This window comes from Amblyomma mixtum, chromosome 7 (assembly GCF_055824585.1).
Source record: "Amblyomma mixtum isolate Tamu chromosome 7, ASM5582458v1, whole genome shotgun sequence".
Classification (NCBI taxonomy): Eukaryota; Metazoa; Arthropoda; class Arachnida; order Ixodida; family Ixodidae; genus Amblyomma; species Amblyomma mixtum.
Window position 1 is genome coordinate 8,056,690 of NC_143018.1, and position 25,570 is coordinate 8,082,259.

General features: G+C 45.0%; 2 protein-coding genes across 3 annotated transcripts in view; one reads left to right on the forward strand and one right to left on the reverse strand.

Annotated features, from left to right (window-relative positions):
- Positions 1-8,410: 8,410 nt before the first annotated feature.
- Spf45 (splicing factor 45) lies at positions 8,411-18,909 on the forward strand. The gene is made up of 10 exons (XM_089551523.1): positions 8,411-8,840; positions 9,716-9,789; positions 11,279-11,392; positions 12,731-12,873; positions 13,836-13,918; positions 14,432-14,522; positions 15,951-16,105; positions 16,578-16,708; positions 17,831-18,002; positions 18,744-18,909. The coding sequence occupies exons 1-10, from the start codon at positions 8,771-8,773 to the stop codon at positions 18,839-18,841; spliced, it is 1,131 nt and encodes a 376-aa protein (XP_089407649.1). The 5' UTR covers positions 8,411-8,770; the 3' UTR covers positions 18,842-18,909.
- Positions 18,910-20,645: 1,736 nt separating this feature from the next.
- The window catches only part of E(z) (histone-lysine N-methyltransferase E(z)), a 34,148-nt gene continuing 29,223 nt past the window's right edge, over positions 20,646-25,570 (reverse strand). For both annotated transcript variants that reach the window (XM_089551526.1, XM_089551524.1), the window contains 3 exons: positions 23,511-23,592; positions 23,228-23,393; positions 20,646-21,136 (listed from right to left, as the gene is read on the reverse strand). In XM_089551526.1, the coding sequence (XP_089407652.1) occupies positions 21,076-21,136; positions 23,228-23,393; positions 23,511-23,592 (309 nt within the window). In that variant the 3' untranslated portion in view covers positions 20,646-21,075. The remainder of the gene's footprint in view (positions 21,137-23,227; positions 23,394-23,510; positions 23,593-25,570) is intronic.

The following is a 25,570-nucleotide window of genomic DNA, read 5'->3' on the forward strand; positions in this document are numbered from 1 at the left end:
GCGCCGCAATCCAAGAAAGCGCCGAGACCACGGTGTAGGAATAATTTAGGTGCTGACACTCGCCGCTCCCCGTAGAGAGAAGGCGCGGGCAGATTGTGTTCGCAGATGACCTTGAGTCAGCGGTAGTTTTCGCCGCAAGAGTACAGATGGCGCTGTAGTATGGGAGCCCAGGGGCCCGCGCTGCCCGCTCGCGTGCGTTCGGAAATTTCCTGAAACTCGTGTGTGTGTGTGTGTGTTGTGTTGTGTGTGTGTGTGTGTGTGTGTGTGTGTGTGTGTGTGTGTGTGTGTGTGTGTGTGTGTGTGTGCGCGCGCGCGTGCGTGTGTGTGTGTGTGTGTGTGTGTGTGTGTGTGAAGGCTTCTCCGGGTCCTCGAAAATTGTTTGGTTGTGCCCGTGAGTCCTGTGAGTGCATTGTTCGGCTGATTGGTATTCTGCTGGGATTCACTCAACGTATACCACGCCGCGGCATGTGACGCCGAGTGCAATTAGTTGCGCTCAGGCTTGCTGCGCTTCAAAATGGGCAAGAAGTGCTTTGTACCGAATTGCAAGTCGGGGTATCGGACTTGTACGGAACGCGTGCGTCGCTTTTCAAGGCTCCGCGTAAACCCGAACGTTTAGAAAAGTGGCGACGGGCGATTCCGAGAGCAGATAGAGTTTTGCAGCCTACTGACCACGTGTGCGCGAAGCATTTCCCGAATGAAGTGATCTCTGCAACATATCACGCGGAATACAAGGGGAGCGTCCTTCTACGCGCACAAAAAAAAAACCGGTGCTCTCACCCGACGCTGTGCCTAGCATTTTCCCGAACAGCCCAGGGTACTTGACTTTGCAGCAAAAAAGAAAACCTCCGCGGAAACGGCAGGTTCTGCCACCGACTTCTCAGAAGCCTAAGAAGCAAGGATTGCCAGAAGGAGCTTCTGAAGAGCTTCACCTGGTCGTTGAAAATACACCAAGTTTATTGCTGGTTGACACAACGAGTTCAGGACATTCTGATGCCGAATCAACAGACGCGCCTTGTAAGAGGCCACGCTTGGATTTCAGCAGCGTCGCGCCCCCTCCACGTGAAGAAGAGGATACTTTTCATTTATTTATTTATTTATTATTAGTACCTCAAATGCCCCTTGGTGTGGGGTATTACATGAGGGATGGGCATAATGTTCAAGTGAAGAGTGGTTCGATGGCAGTCTTGAAGGAATGTGGGTCGGAGTGGCGCACAGCGTCGACAGGCAGTTTGTTCCAGTCCCGAGCGGTCTGAACAAAAAACGAACGAAGATGTGCTGTGGTCTGTGCTGGGGGCGGATAGACGGCTTTAGGATGGCTGGTGCGGCTTGACTGTCGATGAAGTGGTAAGATTGCTGAAACATTGAGTGACGTATGGTAGAATTTGTGAAAAAGGCACAGCCTGAAGATGCAGCGTCAACACGATACTTTTTCAACACGATACTGACACTTTGAGTGACACATGCACTGCCGACGCACCTAGTCATACAGCTGAAAAGGTAATTTCCTGTTTTAAATTCAGGTGGCATTCCTCCAGCCGCCTCATCTAAGCAAACTAGGCGCAACAAATCATGATATTGTTCTACAATAACTACTGAGCGGAAATTATCGTAAATACGATTTGGTTGCCGCAGCCGTGTTTTCTTCCCTTCAGTATATTTATTTTATTATAATTAATTAGCCAGGATCTCACTGGACATCTAATAGCACAGTGTGCTAGTAATCGCATAAGCTTTGCTCACTATTAGGTGGCATCAGGAAAGTGAACATTCATTTATTTAATTTCATCACCGGCGTTCAGGCGTTAAAGAAGAGGTTGGTAACAGGAAAATTTTAGATTGATAAGAAATAATAAAATAGCAAGAAACGTATAATACCAACTTGTTTAAGGGAAGTAATGACATAATATAGATGACGTAAACGAAACATTGGCTTAGTTGGGACGGCAGAAACATTCCTGATTCTATCATGTCTTTTCATTCAGCAATAAGTTTGTTCCTCATCTGAAAAAACTACGAAGCAAGAGAGAAGTCATGGACCAATGCAAGAGCAGCGACCCACCCAGTCCCTGTTCCTCCAAGACGGAGTACAGCAAATGACAATTTCCGCTCTGTCATGCTGTGCTTCCAGCCTTAAACTCCCAAGTGAAGCCTGGGCAGACCAAGTTTCTGACAGATTTGGGGTTAAATCTGTTGTTTTTAGTGAGCTAAAATTGCCGAAAGATAGTAACCAAGCGCCTTTTCATAGAAAAGTACTAGAAGTAACCATATCACATAATTACTCCTTGTCAGTGAAATGTTTTGTTTATGGCCGTATTCTTAACGTATACAGACCATAAGTTCTGGTTTGCCCATGAATTTTACCATTCCAGAAAACAGCTCTGCTGAAGCATCCCTGACCAACACAAAGAGCAGGGGTGGACTGTTGCACCCCAACGTGAATCTCTTTGAGCTGTTGAGAGCAGCTGAGGAGCACTTTGCAAAAAATGCAGACAGTCAGTCTGTATACTGGGAAACGGTGGAGCATGTGCTTGACACAAAGACCTTGACTTTTCCATGTGCTCAGCAAAAAGAAGAGGTCATTGCACAAATTCTGCACTATTTCTTAACAATGAGAATGAGGCAGCACTGCAAGGCTGTAACCACGAACTTGAAAAAACAAGCTCAAGAGAAAAAAAGCTTGCAAAACTTTGTTCAGCCTGAATCTTCTTGCCAAGTTTACAGAATGTGCTAATTTTTGGTAGATTTTTTGTGAATGTATGTTTTAAACAGTTTGTGCCATGTATTGTATAGTTTTGTAACAGAATAAAGTATATGTTCAGCCCCCCTTTCCGCATTCCATTCCTAATATTCTACACAAATGTAAGAGCCTGTACACACCACCAGACCTACTATTGTTCTCTTGAAATGACAGAGTAGGATAGAAAAACTATGCCCATTCATGGGCAACTAGCACAAGATATACTGCTTTGAGAGTTGCTATGCATTTAACCGTGTGACATGCCCTTCATCAAGCTATACTGCACACGGCTTGCTGTAATGGCGCAAAGTATAACCGCCATCGCCTTAGCACTGAGCAGAAGTCTGCGTAGGGGTCGCGTGTCGAGCGAAGTTTGTAACCAAGTACATGTGTAAGCTAGAGGTGCAATGGTTCAAGGTGCTTTGAGGACGTTTATTTTGTAAAGAGGAAGATGAGCAGCGGCGGCAGCCGCACCGCGAGCGCACAGCGCGAGATCGCTGGGTTGACGACCGAAGCTCGGAACGGCATTTTGGCTAGCTGTCCTTAGGCTATTTCCCTGGAAATCCTGCTACAATTTATTTATTTTTGCTTTAATTAGCCAACATTGGCGGGCGCAACTAGAAAATACGATTGATATACTGGCTTCAACGTATGGTAGCTATCAGAGCTATTACAAAAACGCCGTCGAGAAATCAGTTGCGCATTCATTTAGATAATCAGTCTGGTTACTGCAGAATCCCGGTGTATTAATGCCTGTGCATACTTTTATATATACCCCGATATCGAGCGCGACAAACGAGCCACGCTTAGCATCGACAACCTACGCAGCGCGAATCTGAGAGCCTCCACCTACTAGCGCCACCTGTCGCCGGGAAACGGAAACAGCGCCGGCGGCGAACACAACCAGGACGGTGCGCCGGCCGCAGTGTCATCACCTAAATTATTCTTACACCGTGGCCGAGACCGGAGAGACGCTGCCGACGCGCGCTGCTCCTCGGGAGTGCGACAACCGGAAGTTGTAAACCGAACGTCAGCGAATGACGTTTTCATGGGCGGAGCCCAGTCCCGGAGCTGTTTTCTTTATTTTTTTAAGGTGCCCCGCGCGTACGAGTTGAGGGGGGAGAGGAGGAGGGTGATTTTTAATCGCCTATAACTTCGTTGTTATTGATGCTAGCTCAAAAATACTTGCGCTGGAGTGACGAGTGATAGATTGCCTATCTTTACATAATCTCAATTAATTTGTTTCATAGTCCCTTTAAGAGTATGACGCGATAGCGTTGAATGGTCTTTATGGTCGCTTTGGGGCTCTCCCGGTGCACGCTTAGCAGACACCGACGCACTTGTTGCAGTCACATACTGCATTATTACACATCATCGTTAATGTTAGTTGACGACGCTAATTAGTGACCCCAGTTGACTATGTTTTCCGGTAATGCAATTAGCCTACTGTGCGGTGTGAGATACTCGCACAGGCCTCCATTTATCCCACTAAACGAACGAACGTTCCTCACTGGTGTGCAGGCAGCGTACCCGGCTCCCGACCAAAAGGAGCGCCGTTCAGTTCCGCTTGACCACCGTTTTTCTACTCCGTGAAACTGCTTTTTAATGTCACTACCCTCTCGACCTCTTGACAAATCGGGGTTTTTCAGTCACGCCGACGCCCGGTTTTCCGCCGAGCCGCCGAAGAAAGAAAATGCATAGTAAATGTCACACAGATGAAGCTTGTTAACACAGCCGCCGCGGTGATTTAGGGGTTATGGTACTTGGCTGCTGTCCCCCAAAAACGCGGGTTCGATCCCGGCCGCGGCGGCCGCATTTCGCTGGAGGCGAAATGCTAGAAGCACGGGTACTGTGCGATGTCAGTGCACGTTTGAGAACCCCAGGTGGTCGAAATTATCCGGAACTGTCCACTACGGCGTCCCGCATAGCCTGAGTCGCTTTGCTACGTTAAATCCCCATAAAACCAAGCCAAAGCTTGTTTAAACGGCCGATTGAACTTTATCTAAAAGAAAGATTGCGGACGTAGCAACTGGAAGAAACAGCGGCTTTGGTGATGCGAGCTGCGAAAGGTAGGTGCGCAGGCTTCTCATACGTTCCCATAAAGCCGGTCGTCTCCCAATGAAAATATTGTTCAGCCCAAACCTCACTACTGCTTTTTCTCTGTCTTTTTTATTTTATTTTGATAACGCAGCATATCCAAACACAGAAGAACTTCACTGTATGTCTAGCTGCCTGTACTAATTCTCCCCTCCTGTCAACACCCTGTGGCGCTGCAGAGGACGTCAGGAGGGGAGAGGAACGGTGCCGTGGGGAGTGGGTTGTTCGGGTTGCTCGGGTTACTGGGTGAAGGGGGGGAAGTTAGAGAGTCGGTGTGGGGTCGCCAGGGCTCAGGTAGCCCACTCATCAACAAACTCAACAAAGGCCCGTCTCCTTCCCTTTCCCGCTAAGCCTCTGCTGCAGTGCCACAGAAAGTTCACCGAGAGTACAGTCAACCGATCAGTTCTGCGTCCGGAAAGCTAGCTATTCTGCGGAGCTTTTAAGTTAAGCGGAGAAGACGACCAACCAAAGTGGACGAACGAAACTCGATGCCTGCTGTTTCTACAAAAGAAACCAAGAACAATCTGGCTGGATTGACCTGCCTCACCTCCAGTGAACAAATTTCGCGTAAGAACGTGATCACCGTTCGGAGTGCAGCAGTACATGCGGCATTTTTTTTTTCTGACGTGCGATACCTGGTACTCATTTCAAGCGATTGCGCTGATGATATAAGTTTCAGCAAAATTACAAGGTTGGTTGGTTAATGGGGTTTAACGTTCCAAAGCGACTAAGGCTATGAGAGACGCCGTAGTGGAGGGCTCCGGAAATTTCGACCGGAAAACGTGCACTGACATCGCACAGTACACGGGCCTCTAGAATTTCTCCTCCAAAGAAATTCAACCGCCGCGGCCGGGATCGAACCCGCGTCTTTCGGGTCAGCAGCCGAGCACCATAACCACTGAGCCACCGCGGCGGCAAAGTTACAAGGAAAAACACAAATGCCCTCTGGATGTTTAGGGTCCTTTGAAGAAATGCGTGAAACATGACAGGTATTTTTTAAAAGAGAGACTATACTCCATCTCAATAGTTCCTTGCAGCCCTACCAAAGCCGAGATGAATGCGGCGGCGACATTCTGACGCCACGGTATGTAGTACCAGTATAAAATCACAGGATTGCACTTATGTCTGCTTAAGAGCGGAAATCCGAAAGCCTTTCCCTGTCCTCTTTTTCTCCCTCAATGTTTCATTTTTATTATTTCTGTTTTTGTTTTGTTTATTTTGTTTTTGTTTGCTTTTTTCGTTTTTGGTTTTTTAATTTCATTACATATATGTTGCTTATCAACTGCTGCTTAATCAACTTTTGCATTTTATTTCATTTACCATATACCTTACGATTGACAGTTCGTGCGGACAACTTCCGTCCACAGACTTCCGTCCACAACTTCCGTCCACGCCACTCATGGGCCAAGAAAGGCTTACGCCTTAAATCGGCGCATGGGATAGCATGATTTAAAGTGCGCATGTGCCAAATTCTGTCACAAATCGAGCCTCAAGGAGCGCGCGCGTTACGTACGCTATACTTACTCGAGTTAAGCACGCGCAACTCTTGCGTACGCTAAAATAGTTGTTCCAACATGGCGGTGCGCTTCGAAGCAATACACCGAACTCTGTCCGCAGTGCAACACTACCGCCGTTTTTATCACTACCGCCAATGGTCATAAATGAGGCATTGGGTTTTGTTCTGTCTAATCTCACTAGCAGCAAGATCCATAAGCGATAATTAAATTTGCTGTATTTTTATTTAGTGACGATTCTGCCGCTACTAAGCCTAAAAAGGAATGTCACTTTGTTGACAAGAACGGTTTCCATTCTACAAACCAGATGGCCTCACTAGGCTGAAGTTATCATCGCGTCTTTGTTTGCATATGTGGCAAACAGTGCAACGTTCGCAAAACGCTTCAGTTCAGCGTACGTAAGTGTACATAAGCAGTTCCAAAGCTGCTTAATGTTCCTTCATTGTTCTGAACGCAAACAGCGTTTGTATGCAATATCTGCATGCGCCACGAGCTGATATGTAGAAGACGAGACGTAGAGGAACAAGTTTAATGCACTTGGCTGAGGTCTCTAGCTCCTATAGCAGTGCAAGGAACGTATGAGATGGAGGATGAAGATGTGCGAATAGTACGTTTTCGAAACCTGATCGAATACAAATGGGATAGTTTCGTTATCGAATCGAATACGAATCGAATATCTGTGTTCGCTTCCTGTGCGATATTCGTACATAATGAATATTCATGCGTAACATCCGAACGCTAGCGGCGGCGCTATAAGTCATGGAGTTAGAGCTGTTGCTGTTAAGGTACGTTCAAAAATTATTCAGTGTGTTAACACTGTGACCGGCCGCCGCGGTGGCTCAGTGGTTACGGTGCTCAGTTGCTCACACGAAAGACACGGGTTCTATCGCGGTTGCGGCTGTCAAATTTCGATGGAGGCGAAATTCTGGAGGCCCGTGTACTGTGCGATGTCAGTGCACGTTAACGAACCCCAGGTGGTCGAAATCATCCGAAGACCTCCACTACGGCGTCCTTCACAGCCTGAGTCGCTTAGTCGCTTAGTGACGTAAAAACCCACGTGAACGTGAAACGTAACACTGTGACCGCCATCGCCATGTCATACGTATAGGAAGGTTGCCTTTTGCTTCTCGACAGCAAATGATTTAACTAGTCTCAAATATAATTTGATGAGAGGGATGCGTACAAGAGGTTGAGTCATGGTTTGGTAAACCTGGCTGAACACTGTCGCGTCGTCCTGTCTCGAAGGCATGAGAATTATTAACATCGCCACTTGAATGCGTAGCGGTACTGAACACTCCTTCCCTCACGCATCGATCGCGGCAGTATGCTGTACGGCGTTAGAATCGACCTTGTTTTTGCAACAGTTGTCGAAAGAAACTACGGCGTGCCCTATTCAAACTTTGTGCTAGTTATTCGAAAAAAGAACGGGTTCGATTCGTTTCAGATAAATATGGACGCGCGCTAATTGATTCGTTCAACGAATCGAGCACTATTCGCACACTCCTAAAATAAGTTTTATGTCCTCCTTGTTCTTGTCCTTAATTTGTCTGCAAGCGCTGTTCATCTCAAGATAAAAATACTTTGGTTTCCTCTCAATGCACTGTGTGACATCGTGAGATAATTTAATTGTTATGCCAAATTTGCGCCATTTTCCGCAGTTGGAATCGATGAACAGGTTTTTCTCTAACGGTTATGCATATATGTGCTCAAGAAACGCTACGAACCGGCATACTGGCGCGCTCAAAACACGTGTGTGGGGATCTTTTGCAGTCGGAACAGAACTTGCCAGGACTGCCTGAATTATCATACAGCTGGTGAGGATAAAACGAGAACGCGATTTAAGTGGGCCATCGAAAGTATAAAATGCAAACAAAAGGCACTTTTTTTTGCGATACATGGGTGTGTAAGGCATGTGTAAGGGGACATTACGCGCAGTTCCGTTCGAAGGCCTCACGAAACTCGCGCGCACGCACCCAGCACAATTAGCGGGGCTGTTATTTTCACGTACATAACGTTTTACCGTGAAAATAACAATGTACGATATTGTCACGGCTGCCATCGAAATAGCAGCCATTATTGTATACTTTTAACAGTTTAACGTGGTGCTGAAGTAGTTACCGGCGTTTTGGAAATAGTAAAGTTTGCTGCCTAACTGGAAAGTGTTGTTAGCGCGTGGCTGCATATCTCGGAAAGAGCTAGGAACGAACTTCTGCTGGCGTTTATTGCGTCTACGTGAGAAGATACGGAATCGTTCTAGTGTGACTTGTGATCGGCGTGTTGACTGCAACGTAGTGATGGAGGTTTTTTTACGTACCGTTTTTCTGGAGGTGTGAAAACGTGCCGGATCTGTGGTCGCACCAGCGAGACGCAAGGATCGTGAGTCCGACTGACCTTGCTCTTGCACTGAAGCACTTAGCTCAACATGTCTCTCTACGACGGACTCGGCTTGGACTCGAAGGACAAGGGCCACAAGGATCAGAAACCTGATCTAAGTGAGCAGCGTTTCCTGTTCTGTGGGAGAAAGAAAAAAAAAAAGTATATGTGTATAGGCCATCTGTGCACCGTCAGGTGCGCAGTGCGGTGCTCCACGAATTGTGCCAGGCCGTTCTCACAAGTAGCTGTCTACTCCACAGAAACTTGAATGCCGCGCAAGAGACCGCAAAGGCAGCTTGCTAGTTTTCAAACGTGCAGAAGTGTGCGCCGTATAAACAGTAATAAACTTTCGCAGTGCTGTAGTTATTGAAGTTTGCGTATAGCGATGAAGATACACTTTCGTCGCGTTATCAAACTTAGTGCACGCGAGTTGCAGTTTAATTGGTGTTTTATGAGAAAGGGAATTTATGTGCCACTGTTTAGCACATGATACCGCGCAACACTTGAGTGATAGGTCTTAACTGCGTGGGAAAATGAACAAGTGTGAAAACTGAACTAAGGATATCATCAGGTTCGTCAACTAGTTTATTGCGAAGTTGAGTCAATTAGTAGAGCCATGCTACCTGTAACTGGCACCTGCTTTCGTTGCTTTTTTTTTTTCCCTTCCTCACACTTTGTTTACCATGAGGTCTAAGATGTTTTCAAAGCACGCATTATCCTATATGGCAACAATATCGGAGGGCAGTCAATTCAAGTATTCGCAAAACATGAAACCATGTTTACAAGAGTGACCAAAAACACGATGTTTAAAAACGATTACATCATGTACTTTGGACTGCTAATTCATATAATGAACTGTTTAAGCAAAACATTCATGTCAATGATATTTTAAGGTGCCAGCAGCTGAAAAGGCCTGAAGTTAGGCATTACTAGGCTAATTATAGCCTTTAGAATGATGATGCTCCTAATGTGTTCTTTGTGCGGTTTTCTTCAGCGGGATGGTCTTCGGGCATCAAGCTACTGCAGTCACAGCTGCAGCTCAAGAAGGCTGCCATGACACAACCAAGGGTAACTTTCCTTGCATTCATTGTGGCCTTCGTGTACGGTCTCCCATTTGTTATGTCACTGTGGTACCTAGTATTACTCCAGCAGCATGCCACAGTATATTAGTGACCAAGGCACTCTGCTATTGAGCTGGAAGTTGCAGGATTGATTTCTGGCTGTGGTTGCCACATTTCTTTACCGGCGAAACGTGAAAGTGCCAATTTATAGACATTTTTTTGCTTGTTAAAAAACATTAAGCATTAGAGATTATTCATAGCCCTCCGCTATGGCATACCTCATAGCACGAGTACAGCTTTAGCACATAAAATTCACTTAGAGTAATGGCAGATGCTTTGTCAGTGCACAGAAGTACTTTACAGCATGGCAGAGGTTATAGGATAAAAAATATTTTGAAACTAATGTCTTGTAATCTCATTCTGCATTCACAACATCTTAACTATAGAAATCCAACTGTTCATAGTTGTAAAAGGTGTCTTTGTCAATCTGAGTAAACGCATGTATTATTGTATGTGTAATAGACGTTACTAGGTGCATTCAGTAGCGCAAAGAATTAAGTGCTTTGTTTTTGAAGCTTTGCTTGCGTTTGTAGTGAAGGAATGCTGAGAGCCAGTGTGCTTAATGATGCCACTCTGGAAAGAAATTTAGCATTGAAAAACTGCATGGTATGTCCTTACTTTGGCACTTCGTCCATGCATGCAGACTCTCAGAGGCCGCATTTTTGTGCACACGTGCTGCATGTGATTTCAAGGAGGATAGACATTTGGTCTAGTTGTTATGGTGTCGTAGTGAATCTACCAGAGCGAAAGGGGACAAAACAAGTGCTGACTCGCTACTGAAGTTTATTGAAACGAACAGGGGTTATATAGACAAGCCAAGCAACACCATGAACCGTACAATCACCAGAAAGCATGCAGCATAACATGAGTATGCTGCCCCCCCCCCCCCCCCCCCCCCCCCCCTTCCGCTCCTTTTTGAGATTGCCCCGAATGCTTCCCTGATCTAGACAGGCCCAGCTTGTTGCATATTAACGTGATGAAAGGCTCACTCACACATTCATCACCTAGTCTTAAGATGTGTCTAGCCTCAATAATTTCCCGGTTAATCTGCAATGAATGAACTGCCAAAATGTGTATTGCCTAAAGGAACAGGTAGCAGCAACCTTCACATCCCTTACAATGCACAACCAAATTAGAACCCTACCCTGAATCGTACATTAATAAACCTTCCAGTTTGACCTGTATAAACCCAACCCCAAGATAACGGTATTTGATGAACCACGATAATTTGTGTACTTCATTTGTGAGTCAGCGCTTGTTTTGTCTCCTTTCACGTCCCTTTCTTTTGTGCTGGTAGATTCACTATAATTTGAGGGTATCATCACCTCTCTTTTGACTCAAAATTTTCTCCAAGATTGTGAAGCGCATTCCTTGTGTTGTGCAGCACACTTTTATTTTTGCTTTCTTTTTAAAGCCCTTTCTAACGTGTTGTGCAGCGGGATGTAGGCCGCAAGGGTACTGCCATCATGGCCCCCGTGATGGACCTGAAGTCCAGGAGGGATGAGCCAGATGAGATGCCGCCCCCACCAGCCATCTTTGCCCAGGCCAGGGTCTGTGCCAGCATCTGTGGTTTGCTTTGTGTGCCCTCCTTGACATATTTGCGTCAGACAGGCAGCAGCTATCCCAGGTGTTTAGAAGAGTTGTTTATCTGTGCATTTGTAGGCCAAGAGTTGACGCGTGTATGCCAGGGTCACTTTTGGGATGGTAATAGCTCTCAAAAACAGACAGGACAGACAGTATGTGCTTGCCTCCTGTCTGTTCGATCTGTTTTTGAGCACTATTATTACATCAAGATGTTGATCATGATCTAGTGCAGACCTTTTCAATGGTCACAACATGTCACTGCCCAAACACTGTAACAGTGAAGATATGAGAGAAGCCAACAGCGAGAAGATAGCAGCATGTGTAAATAGATGTCATACTCTTGCTGGCCAGCCATCACATTCAGGTACACGTTAATGCTGTGATAAGGTTTTCGGACTTATGCACAGCATGATTGGAAACCTGAAAGTTCATAGCGCTATGTATTGCTACGGGTGCTACTGCATCTAACACTTTTGAAAAATAGCAAGTGGCTGATAGCTGTGCTGGCAAATATGCTGCTCCAAGTGTGTGGTAGGTAGTATATCTGTTTTTTTTTTCAATGTCCCAGTGCATTTCATGTTCATGAGACTTTTTTACAGAACACTTAACCCTTCAGCTAATTAGTTTTTCACATGCTGAATGGTGCGGGTAACTCAAACAGGACCATTTAAGAACTAGAACAGTTTTTCTTTGTTTTTCGACGGCATCTGCATTTTCACATTTTAACAATAACATGTAATGGCAAAATTGCTTTTGCTTGCTTTTGTTTATTTAGAAGGATTAAATTAATTGTGAAGTTATCTGTTATAGAAAGCACACCTTTGGTCCACATTCTCAGTGCATTTATCATTATATCAAGGTTATCTACTTTTGCCAAAAATGGGGTGGGAAGTTTTTTGCCGCCGTGGCGGCTCAGTGGTTATGGCGCTTGGCTGCTGACCCGAAAGACGTGGGTTTGATCCCAACTGCGGCGGTCACATTTCGATGAAGGCAAAATGCTAGAGGCTCGTGTACTGTGCGGTAACAGTGCACGTTAAAGAACCCCAGGTGGTCGAAATTTCCAGAGCCCTCCACTACGGTGTCCCTCATAGCCTGAGTCGCTTTGGGACCTTAAACCCCCATAAACCAAACCAAACCAAACCATACCTCGTTTCCTTTTTTCTTCTAAATTAAGACAAATAAATCTGTGATTGAACACTGGAAACAGGTTTAAGCATTCAGAACAGATCAGATCTCCATATCCAGGGCATGGGTGGCCATTGACGGTTGATTGATCACTGGTTGCGTGGCTGTGCGGCGTGCAGGAAGGTCCCAACACGGCTTCTCTGCTGGGTGGCGATTGGGACGTCCGGTTGGAGTACGACCCCCTCTGGCCCAACGACTACGAGAAACTGACCAAAGAACGCCGGGAGCGAAAAGAAAAGGAGGACCGAAAGCATGACGACAGGCACGTGCATACCTACTGTGTTGGGCATGTTAAGTGCTATGAGCAGCTGTTGCCTCTGATGGTGTAATGCAGTGCTAAACAGAAAAAGAGAACACTAATGATGGAACAGAGACTAGAGTGCTTGCTCTTCATCTCACAATGACTTGCAGTAGTGTGAAGCCTTATACTTTTAGCTTCCACTCCACTCAAGATGTTAGGGGATGGAGCATGCAGGTATTTTTAGGTTCTGGCTATACTGAAAGAGGCCGGGAATTTAGTTGATGACAGAGCAGCGCACTATGGAAAGGAAAATGATAGGTGTAGACAGAAAGGGTGCAGAGTGGGTCAGGGAACAAATGCAAGTTAATGACATCCTATTTGAAATCTAGAAGAAGAAATAGTCATGGGCAAGGCATGTAATGGGAAGGCAAGATAACTGATGGTCGCTAAGGGTAACGGGCTGGATTTTAAGAGAAGATAAGCGTAGCAGGAGGTGACAGAAAGTCGGGCAGGCAGGTAGGATTAGGAAGTTTGCGGGGATAAGGTGACCGCAGTTGGCACAGGACAGGGTGATTTGGAGAGATCGGAATCAGGTTTTATTTTCCACTAATCAGTCACACTTGGAGAGGCTTCTGTCCTGCAGTGGACACTGTTAAACTGCTGCTGATGATGTTACAGCAAGCATATGGGTATAAAGTCTCCATTGCATTGACTGCAAACTGCAACAAGTTGTCATATTGGAAGGTAGTGGCAGTGGATGCAAGAAGGGTGTAGAGTAGATTGCCATTCTCACTGCTACCAAATTTCGCTTGCATGTAAATACATAGGTCCAAGCTGCCCAAGTTGTTTGCAACACCTTCACAGAGGTTCATCTTCCATATGTTCCTGCTTTGTGGTCTAGATGTGTTGCCTTGTGTCTGTCCGTTTTGCTCTGTGCCTGAAGAGTTTACGTGCTTGATTTATCCGCATGTTGCCTCCACCAGGAAACGGCGAGAAAAAGGCGACCGCGACCGTGACAAGGAGCGCCCGCCAGCAGAAGACTGTTCACCGCCGCGACCTCCTAGAGGTGGGCTTGCTAAATAAAAAATAGCAGTGTTGTCATGCAGATAACTAAATGATTACAGCCAATAAGCACCTGAAAACAATAAGAGAAAAAAAGCATGGGGCCTTGCTGAGTGGCTCTCTTGGTGTTATTTACCAGTACGTGAACGTGAATATGCACCCAAATGACTGGCAGCTTGGGCTTCAGAGCGATAGATCTTTTATGCGACAGAGCACTTGCTGCAGCGATTTTATTGAGCGGCCCAAGCATGATGGTGCAGTTAGTTTCTCTGTGCTGGGAAATGCACTGAGTGCGTAATGGTTCCTTCCACCTTTGCCAATGCTCCCATTGAATGCTGAAGCAAGAAAGCAAGCTTTTTCCGTTTGTGTCCCCAATATTGTTTGTTTAAAAATGAAGCTTAATGCATTACTTTTCTCTGGCAGTGTTTAATGAAGTCACTGACTGCTTGGCTTAGTCGATACCGCTGATTGACTTGCGAGATTGAATCTCGCTGCTCTTCTTTATGTGGTGTTCCAGGCTCAACGGGAGCAGCCATTGCACCACCGCCCTCGCTGGTGCAAGACGTAGGGGGCCGAGATGACCCGGGTGGTCCCAGAGCTGGCCTTGGGTGAGTGTTGGAAAACTCTTCAAGCTGTTGGTTGCCGTGAGGTGGCTGTGAAAGGCTTTGTCTTAAAATGCATGAGAGAACCAGCGTTGAAACAATGCTCCCTCTTGTAACTGTGCTCTGTATAATTTCTGCGTGTTTTGGGCGTTTTGCAGAAGAATCATGAGGTACAAAACCAGATGCACTGTTGGCACCCTGAGAAGCGTAGTTTGCAGAGGTGGGACCCGTTATCATTTCGGAGCTGGGAATTCGTTATGAAATATTATTTCTAGGATGACTACTTTTTTATAATTTTCTGCAAAAGTATTGAAGGCCTGAATGCGAATAAACCGCCCCAGTGGCTCAGTGGTTACGGCGCTCGGCTGTTGACCCGAAAGACGCGGGTTCGATTCCGGCTGTGGCGGCTGAATTTCGATGAAGGCGAAATTCTAGAGGCCCGTGTGCTGTGCGATGTCAATGCACGTTAAAGAGCCCCAGGTGGTCGAAATTTCCCGAGCCCTTTACTACGGCGTCTCTCTTAGCCTCAGTCGCTTTGGGGCGTTAAACCCCAATAAACCAAACCACTAAACCAATTGATATCGGTTTCTCGTGTTTAATGCAGCGAAGATTTCATCCCAGTTTGTGAGGCCGTTATGCAGTGAGAGCATATCTGTGCGCTGGCCATGTTAAGAAACTAGAGCCAGGCCCTAGCATAGGCCACAAGCACTTGCGACCTTACATGATGTGAATCAGGAAGAGTCTGCTTGTTTTAAGATGTCGCTTCTGCCATGACTGAAGCATAGCGTGTCCATGCTTTCACAGCAAAAGTGACTCTTTAGCATTGACCCTGAAATTTGTACAGAGCGTAACCTGGAATATTCAGCGTGTTTCTATTTGAAGTATCCTGTTATGCTTTCAAGGTTACATTATGGAGATATGGTAGAGTGGTGAAAAGTTTTAGTGTTGCCCTTGTATATGTAGGTCCTGCTTTTGTCATTTAGCTATGAGTACAGCGCATTTAGTCGGGAGCACTAATTAAAAACACGTGCAGCTGCAGCTGGTCGATGATACTGATGGTAGAAAATGTGATGTTACCCCGATTACTCATTTTCTTGAGCGATATCAGATGGCTAACGTGAAGATTGTGTGCCTGCATTGGACATGCAGCATAGAGACGCATAGTGTTCTGCATGTGAGGTTCGACGTTGCAAAGCTGCGCGTGGACTATGAGGGACGCTCTAGTGGAGTGCACTGAATTAATTTTGGCCAGCTGGGGTTCTTAAGCTAACCTCAGCAGCACGTGGGAATGATGGGGTTTCACCTCCACTGAAATGCAGCCGTTGTGACTGGGATTTGATGTCGTGACCCTGGACTGAGTTTGCAGAAAATCATGCGTCTTATCTCAGCCCTCACGAACCTCTGTCAGAAATTCTGCTGCGCATTTGAACGCAGGTCTGGCTCGGTGGCCCAACGCATCATGGCCCGCTATGGCTACAAGCAGGGCCAGGGCCTGGGCAAGCAGGAGCAGGGCATGAGCCAGGCGTTGCAGGTAGAGAAGACCAGCAAGCGGGGTGGCAAAATCATCCACGAGAAGGATATCGCCAAAGGTACGCTGGTGGTGTATGGACAGCTGCACAAACTCATGCTGACACCAGCCTGTATTGCTCGCACTAGGAGGACACTGTGCACTTGCAGCCTGCATGATGTAACCTTTGTCGCACAGAGAAAACACAAAACCAAAACAGAAACAATTACATACACGGCCAAAAACATCTGATCACAAGGCAGAGAAAAAATTGCTTGCATGCACTAAACAGTTGAGTGCAGAGCTCATCCTTATGTTGTGTGTCCTCACTTGTGCACATCATTTCTTATGCTACAGTTATGTCTGGAAAAAAACATTCTCTGAAGCAGTGAAAGTCCACATGTGCTCAGAATGGGTGACCGTGGGGTAATGGACACTTGAAGGGAGGTGTGAACACTGGTAACATGGGATAGTGACCACCTTATGGGATGGTGTTTTGAATGGACAGAGCGTGCCCTACATGCATTTGGCGATACTCTTGCCGTCTTCTGCAGAACCTCCCCCTCCCCTGGTGGCTCCTTTGGGTCCTCCTCCCCCAATGGCACCACCACCGAGTCTGCAGCAGCAGCAAAATGAGTCCATCACTGACATGATGCGCAACCCATCCAAAGTGGTCCTTTTGAGGGTAAGGATTGCAGACTTCCCTGTGAAAGTCTGGTGCATGGTGTTCGAATGCCATATATTGCCGCACATAAGTCATGAGTCGACTCCCAACTCGCAACCCTGGATGACCCCCAAAAAATTTTAAAAAGTCACTGCCAGTGAACAGACGTGATATGGTATGGTATTGAGGGGAGCTGAAAGCAAAAAGTGTGTAACCATGCTTGCGGCCGGCCGACTAGTGGCAAGCCAAACTGCCAACGGTCTGTAGTTACGGATTCTGGCGCTACATGCATTCTGGACTTCACCGGAAATTTGCTTTCGCGTTGTCCATCGCTCATCAGGGAAAGCGACTGCCAGTGCGATTTTTGTAGTAGAAGCGATGTGAACACGAATTAATTTTTTTTTTAATTAACACATGGAGCTCCATGCATCCGGCAGGAACAGGCACTGGCATGATCATCTTAGCCTGCGACTCTGGCCCCGCAAATAGATGGGCTCTGCACAGAGATTGACACCCCAGTTTCAGATAGTAAATTTTGGAAAAAAACCATCAAGTAATACACGACAATATATGGTACATAAACTACCAGGAACAGGCATGGACACAAGTGTCCCTAGGCCTTTCATCCATTTACCCGTCTGTTCCTGCCGGTTTTATTTAAAATTCCTCTTTACTATCTTATAGTGTCTTTATAGTTGGCCTGGCTCAATTCAATCTATACTCACGGTACACAAGATAAGTATTGGTATTTCACGCCTGGTGTCACAACTGGTGTTTGCGGCACATTAATTTTTCTCACGCAACAACTATGGCCGCCTAGATCCCTAGACAAGCATTTTTCTCTCTCTTCAGTAGGCCACTTGTAACGGCAGTCTCTTCTCCTTGTACTTTTCCTTGTGGAAACTGTGAGCCTTTTTTCTTCATGCTTCCTAAATTGGACGTCAGGACTGCTGGTGTCAGTCATAATTGTGTATACAGCTGGGAGAAACAAATTGACTTGCTCATAATGGCTGTTTCACTCCAGTGATTCTAAGTTTTTGAACACCTGGGTGCCGTCATCAGTCTGTGTAGCTTGTGACATGGTACTATATACCTGCTGTGTGTCTCTTCTGCCAGCTGTTGTGGTTGTGCTCTTCTCTGCAGAATATGGTGGGACCGGGAGAGGTTGATGACGACCTTGAGCCAGAGACAAAAGAAGAGTGCTCCAAGTACGGGGAAGTGGTGCGCTGCCTCATCTACGAGATTCCAGGCGTCGCTGACGAAGAGGCAGTGCGCATCTTTATCGAGTTCAAAAGCATGGCATCCGCCATCAAAGGTTGGCTAACCTCCTTGGCTCTAAGAAACTGTGTAGACTCATTGTAGATTCAGAATGGCAGGTCAGTGTCGCGTGGCCTTAGTTTCATGGTGCCGTGGTGACTAGTTCAGCGAGCTTCCACATTCAGCGGAATCTCTTCGAACTCTGTTAGTTCGAACTCATTCTTGGTCCTGCCAACATCAGGTGTTTTAAAGAGACCCGTTTAGTGAATGCGATGCAGTACACCTAGCTTTACATCATGACCCAAGAGAAGGGCAGAACGGTTGTGCATAAATTTAATTAGCGTCACACAATCAAATAAATTCTTGGTCACCTTTCAATTCAAATAATCGATCGTTTGCTGTGCAGTCAGTTCAAAATTTGTGGCTACTTGCTTGTGTGGTGTAGCAAGACATCCAGTGAGACAAAAATTTAATAGCAGCTGAAATTTACCATGCATTTTCAAATTGTAATGTTGGGAAATTGTAGATGTTGCTATAGTTTGAAAAGGCAGCCACAAACAACCATATGTTCTACTAGTGGCAAGAGCTCTTTCTGGACTCAGAAAAAGAATCAACTGCTTTAACCTTGTAATTGTGCTGTATTCCCTCCAAAAATACTAATGACTTTATGCCTATGCATTGCATTTGTATACTATTATGTTTTCGTGACAAAATTTTAGACTATTAGCAGTTTTGAAAATTAGAAAAAAAAAATGTTGTTTCAGAGAGTTCTTTTCATGTCCCTTGGTTTTTTTTCCAGCTGTTGTTGACACCAATGGTCGTTACTTTGGTGGCCGCATTGTCAAGGCATCCTTCTATGACCACGACAAGTTCAAGCGCCTTGAATTAGCAGAGTGATTCATCACCTGGGCCTTTCTCGCTGTACATATCCGTGGCATCAATAAAAATGTCATTCCATCAATTCACTCATTGACATGGTGTGTGCCAACACCTTTTCCAGTTCATGTACAGTGCCTTCTGAAGGCAGTGCTCCGTTTGGGGTAATTTTCGAGCAGCACTCTCATGCAGTGTTGGCGAGCTCACGAGTATTTTCAGGTTGTTGTTGTTTGTCCCAGTTGTGCTGCTGTTGTCGCAGTTTTCCAAACTGGGAACACAAACTAACATTTCCATATGTGCTCTCCAAGGCTCGCCAAACGCTCATGCTGATACAAGCACTTTCTGCCTTCATTTGACCACTCCAATGCTGACCATACACTTCCTCTGCTGTGAGAATGAACTACAAAATTGCCAGTTGGAGCTGGCTGTCATTTTTTTTACCACAGGTGGTTGGAAACCGACTTGCACATTTATTGAGAGACTGTGCATTTGTATACCTTTCATGAAATGCATGCAAAGGTGCAACATCAATGGCCAGTTTCTCAGCACTGTATTAAAGCCCTCTTAACATCAAAATTGTTTGGAACCGCTGCCCAGAGCACATTCCTTTGTCTTGATATCCAAGTTCAGACTAGGTCATGAAAAATGAGTGTTTGATGAGGGCACTAGTCTGTCAGAGCAATGACTATCACCTCTGGCATAGCATATCATAAGCACCACTTTCTGAAGGAAAGGAATCCACTGTACTGACTTGGTAGCACATAGCAAGGCAGCTCTGCAACTCATTTATGCAACAAGGAAGATGCATCTTGCCTGCCATCGCAGTGCCGTCACTATATCTGTGTTGCACCAGGGCTTCTCACTTACTGAATGTCACTCACAGGTTTGCGCCAGAACTTGGCTTTTGTATCTGCTTATGTATTCACTTCATCTTATACAATGCAGTTAGTCAGGACATATTGCAGTGCTCTGTTTCATGTCCAGTCATCACAGTCTTAGTCCTACCAAACCAGTGCTGCTGGAGATATTAAGGTGGGAAGAGGGTTTTAGAAATAAATTTTCGCTAATGAATTCACAACTATGAAATTTTCATGGGACATGCATTTTTGTGTGCTGATTCCAAATATGTAATTTAATTTTATGCCCAACAAGTCGTCGTGCTCTTATGCAATACATTAGCTAACTTTTGCCGAGAGAGAGTGTGAAAGAAATTCTACTGCAGGGAACTTGTTAGAGTGCATGTCATTGGTTTCTCTTGACGTCAAGCTATGCAATAAGGGTAAAATTATCAACCTGTCTGTTATAGAAGGTGAGTTATAGGGTTTCGAAATCATCAGTTTCTTCCCGTTTGTGAAGTGGCAAATTCAAAACCCTGTAACTCAACTTCTATGATGGGCAGGATAATAATTTTGCCCTTACTGCATAGTTTGATGTCAAGACAAGCCAATGGCATGCGCCCTAGCAAGTTTCCTGCAGCAAAATTTATTGAAGGCTCTTGGCAAAAAGTTACATAAGATATTATATAAGTGCCCAAGGACTTGTTCTACATAAAATTAAATTACATATATTTTGAATCGACACACAAAAATACATGTTTCTTGAAGATTCCATTATTGTGACTTCATTAACAAAAATTTTTTCTCTAAGACCAGCTTCCCCCCTTAAGCGAGGTGTAAAACCTTGTTCTACACCTGATCTCAGCAATCCTTTTGGGTGTTGTATGCAAAGTGAAGAGAGATTGTGAAGGCTAACCAGTGACCAAGGAAAGGCTTCGCACTTCTTGAAAATTATACAGCTGCCTTTTCCAATCCCCAAAGCAGTGAAGTAAATGAAGACCAGTGCATTTATTGTACGATGAAATGCTGGCAGTGTTGCATACACCCGAGAGGAAACACATGAAAACACACAAAGGTCAAGAGTTACAAAATTGGTGGCCGTTGTCACTACGCCAGAGTGCGAACATTGGTCCAGTTCGCAAATGTTTGATAAGAATGGTTAGCACAGCTATTTACACTGAACAAGAAAGAGGGTAATGACAGGCTTTATAAACAAAGAAATGAACAAAGGTAACAGTCAGTTACGCAGGTGGAAACCACAAGGACACTGTAGTGCTCTAAGTGAAGTGGAAAGTATGATGCTTCCTTCTTTGTGTATTGTAAACAAGTTGGAAAAAGAAAAAAAAAATCTGTGCAATACTTCCACTGTGGATCCACACATCACGACTCTTTGGGATCCAAAACACCAGGATCAGACAGTTACAAAAATTCCAATTCTCGTTCAATGCCAACAAATTTCAGCTGCTCGGTAGGTCCATATCTGAAAAGGAAGAGTAACCAGTCCACAGTTCATTAGTTTACAAATTGTTCCAAAACATGTTTCTATCTATAGTACTGTATTTCTTTTTTGGGTAAACATGAATAAAGCAAAATGAAATCTGAATATCACACAAGACAACTAGCACAACTGGAAGTCCCTGAACTTATAAAGACTTATAAGAACTTGTAAGGTAGTCACGCTGTACTACCCGATTCTAATGTGCCACTGATTCTGAAGCGCACCCGATTTTTATAACCAAGCCAAAAGAAGAAAAAACTTGCACCCACAAATCTAACGTGCACAAATTATTTGTGATCAAGAAAAATTAAAAACTTGTGCACGAGGAACTTTACTCCTCATCGATGTTATAGATCACAGCCCAAAACACTTAAACTGCTTTATCTCTGGTGTTATATCTTTATATATCACATAAGTACGATGTATTACAAGAGAGTAGGCATATGCGAATACTAGTGGTTTCTTGGTTCGAAGAGAATATAGTAATTTTCTTCGAACAATTTCGAAGCCAATATTTTGAATACTTTTGGCACGCAATAAACTTGGGACAGCACAATAGGCATTTTCAAAATCATTTTCAAAAACATAACACACAAGGCCACACAAAAGGATTCGGGCAAACACCCGGCACCGCTTATCGGCTCGCTTTTCAGGCATTGCACACTGCATGAATGCTCAGTGGCCTGTGCTCTACATAATGCAAGCACTTTATAGCCAACCAGAAGCACCCTTTTCAGGAACTTTTTAATTGCGATTGAGCCATCGCGCAGCTATTGCTTTTAAGTGACGACAACATAACACCAGCTAGGCATATGGATGGATGGAAGATAAGAGCGCTCCCTTTGAAAAGGGGTGGTGGCAGTAGCCACCATGCTCGGCTTTTTAAATTTTTTTGTTTATATTTCTTTAACAGTGTTATAAATCGATCTATATGTTGGCTATTTTCTTTAAATACTTTTTTAATCCTACACTTTTAACATTATGTCACCTCTCTGCTTTTGAACCAATCTCCCAATCGCTTTTTGCTAACTTCCACCACAGATTCAGCGCGGGTGTGTGGTGCGCTGAGTTGGGTTTGGTTTGGTTTATTGAGGTTTAACGTCCCGAAGCGACTCAGGCTATGAGGGACGCCGTAGTGGAGGGCTCTGGTAATTTCGACCACCTGGGGTTCTTTAACATGCACTGACATCGCACAGCACACGGGCCTCTAGTTCGGGCTTTGGCTGCGCACGCCAGAGTGCCATCCCAGAGGTGGCATGCTGAATCAAAACCGCACTCAGCCATAAACATTATACGCTCAAGCCGAATACATCGAAATTTCAAATACGAAACATTTGGATCAAAATCGATTACCGAGAACTTCACTATTCAACCGAATATTCGAAATCATCAAATATTCGCACATACCTACAATAGAGCACTCAAAGCACAAAATAATGCAGCCAACAAATATGCAATAAGCAACCAAGAAAAGCTGCTTTTTTTGCAATGGCAGGTATCAAATATCTCTCAACACAGTGAGCATAATGTCTTTCAAAGAGCACTATCAGCCTAAAATCAGACCTTATGATACTACATAACACAGCCTGCATACAGAGCAAATTTTCTTTCCACAACTGTTTCCCTGGCGACATTTCAAAGCAGGTTCCTTCGACAACTGTTTTCCATTTAATCTGTCTGCGGTCAGTTCCATGGATGCAAACGCAACTCAAATCAATTTTTGCATTTGTGAACCTTACAAGAGCCATGCAGTGAGCAAAACTGCCCACTCCTTTAGGTAATTTTGAAATTAAAACCGGACTAGAATAATCAATCGGACACTTTTACAAAATGCTGCAAGCATGTACTTTAAACGCAAGGACAAGGTAAGACATATCTATTCATAGGAAAGGCTCAAGTCTGTTGCGAGTTTGAAATAGGAGAACTTCACTACAGCAAAATAAAAGCTTTATATCTCAAGAACAAGTCTCCTATCATTAAGGCTCCTGGGCACAGGAAGGACAAACAAGAACAAAAGTACCTCTTTGTACACAAGCTGCTATGAGTGCGCACGAAGCGACAGACAGCACTTACCTGTAGTCAAAGAACAGTTCCTCGCCTGACTGAATGTGCCGCTTGGCAAAAATGCCGATTCGGTGGTCTCCGTTCACCATCATCACTTTGGCATAGCAGTTTGGGTTGATGGAATGGTTGGCAAATCGAATCTTGTTGCCTTTACGAGTGGCGTCCACAACAAAATCTGCAAGAAAGAAACCAAGAGCAAGAATAAGAATGAAAAGCGAAATAGAACCTACTCTAATGTCTGCAGACTACATTCAACTAGGAGAAGAGGGAAGCACATAAAAATTACGCTTACCGTTGTTCAGGTTGAACAGAAAGCTGCACATGTACTTGTCGTACACTTTTCCTCGACGATCAGCTTCATCTTGAGAGATGATCTAAAAAATTTTTGATACAAACTATATTAGGCACGTAACCCAAGCGAAGCTATATCCGAGGGTAAAGCATGGGTAGAAAAATAACAGCACACAAAGACTTTCCCTGGCTGTAAAAAATACGGTGCAGGAGTTTTTACACTCGTGCTTAGCACACGATCAAGTAAACTTAACTGTGATGATGCAGTCGACCCTAGATGAACCGAAACCAGATATAAGCAATCCCCTTGAAAATTGCATACAGAAGTAGAACACTACAGTTCGCGTTTATCAAATGCTCGTTCAGTGGGATGCAGGATTGACAGCGGGATCGAACGATGCACAACGTCCCTGCAAGTTGTGTTTCTCCTAACGACACTCACACGATCACTTTTTGCACACTGACCCGTGTCGGCAGCACAGCCTCGACTCCTACTGGATGTGTTAGCCATGTAAAACCGGTGATGAAAGAGGGTTACGTGGGGTGCGGCAGTGGACATCCATTGGCCTGGCGTATTTATTTTCAATGCGACATCATTGCCATAAGGGGAAACTGAAGTTTCGTGTGCTGCTTGTCACGCAGTGAAGCCAAACTATACTCCGTTTCATACATAGCTGTCAACGCAGCCAAGGCTACGGCGCCTGTTTGCGCTCCTCGTCCGCATCGTAATGTAGTGCGTCAAAAGTGAAAAGAGTAAAGAACTCAAAATTAAAGTTATTATTGGTTAATATTGCAGTATAATGATAATGGTGTTTTGTTTTGCAGAAAGTTTGCTTTTTCTTTAATGTTCTTCAAAACAGAGTGCCTTAGTTTTCTGGTTTTTTTTCGGCTCCTCCTGTATCAGGTTTTCGCAGCTAGGCCGGCCGGCGATGTCGTCTGCTTTCGTCTTTCGGTTTCCGAGAATGCGAAAATGGCACCGCTATCTCCTACTCGCTTCTTTTCTTCGCCCACTGCGGCTTTAAAAACATCTCCTGCTCGCATATTCTCCAAGCTGAAGCCTCCGAAAATTTCGAAAGACTGCAAGCAGGTGATCGTCAACGTTTACTGTAGCGTAAGGAAGCGCTTCCCGGAGAAGACTGCGCGTGATGTTCTCGAAACTGTGGGCGAGGTGACCGGGGTGAGCCCTCGGACAGTTGCGAGGTTCAAGAAAGAAGGTCTCTCTGCTGGAATAAGATCACCTTGTGTGCCGCATGCTAAAAAGTCGCTCATTGCCCGAGAAAAGCACTTCGCAATCACGTCCGTCGCCAATACAATACAGTGCCTTTTCCCTTCGAAGCAAGTAAAGAGCGCTGTGTTTTTCAAGGTAGGCATTAGAGTTTGACAGTTTCGACTTTCTACCTAATGATTATTTTAATAAAAATAAAAAAAAGTGAAAAAAAAACAGCAAAAGCCGGGAGTCGAACCTTGGCATCTTGTAAAATGAACACACAGGCGTGCGCTTCATACCACTCAGCCACGACGCGAGGCGGACGGATACATTTTGCTTGTTTTTTGCAGAGGACTACTTTCGTACCTTTGGCAGCGTTGACAGCTATGTATGAAACGGAGTTTAGCTGACTGATGGCTTGCGGCGGCTCTAGGGCAGCCTTCTTCACTGCTTAAGGCACTATCAACTGTTCCTTAACTTTGATTTTGATGAGATATGATTATTTTTATAGCGTATTGGTAACACGATTAGACCTGTTATGATTGGCAATGACTAGTTCTAAAGCACCGTTCACTGCGGCTTTGATTCACATGGTAGGCCTAACGGCACCAGCTAGCGACTCGCTTCCAGTCATAGCCGGACGATAAGTTCCAGCACGCCAGCGGGCAGCACGTCACTGCAGAAAGCGCTCCGATAATGTGGATGCTCTGTATTCATGCTTCTAGGTTACACATAAGCTTATCTTGAGCTATGTTTTATATAAAATTAGGTCAAATGTCGATATAACGCACACGGACATTACGAATTATTGGTTATACTGAACTCTTTGCAAATATTCCTGACAAACACATGCA

Excerpts from the sequence above, each read along its gene's own strand:
- Spf45 (XM_089551523.1), top strand. The coding sequence starts at position 8,771 with ATGTCTCTCTACGACGGACTCGGCTTGGACTCGAAGGACAAGGGCCAC. Across the intron at positions 11,393-12,730 it reads CCATCTTTGCCCAGGCCAGG|GAAGGTCCCAACACGGCTTC; the intron begins GTCTGTGCCAGC and ends TGCGGCGTGCAG. Across the intron at positions 14,523-15,950 it reads GGTCCCAGAGCTGGCCTTGG|GTCTGGCTCGGTGGCCCAAC; the intron begins GTGAGTGTTGGA and ends ATTTGAACGCAG.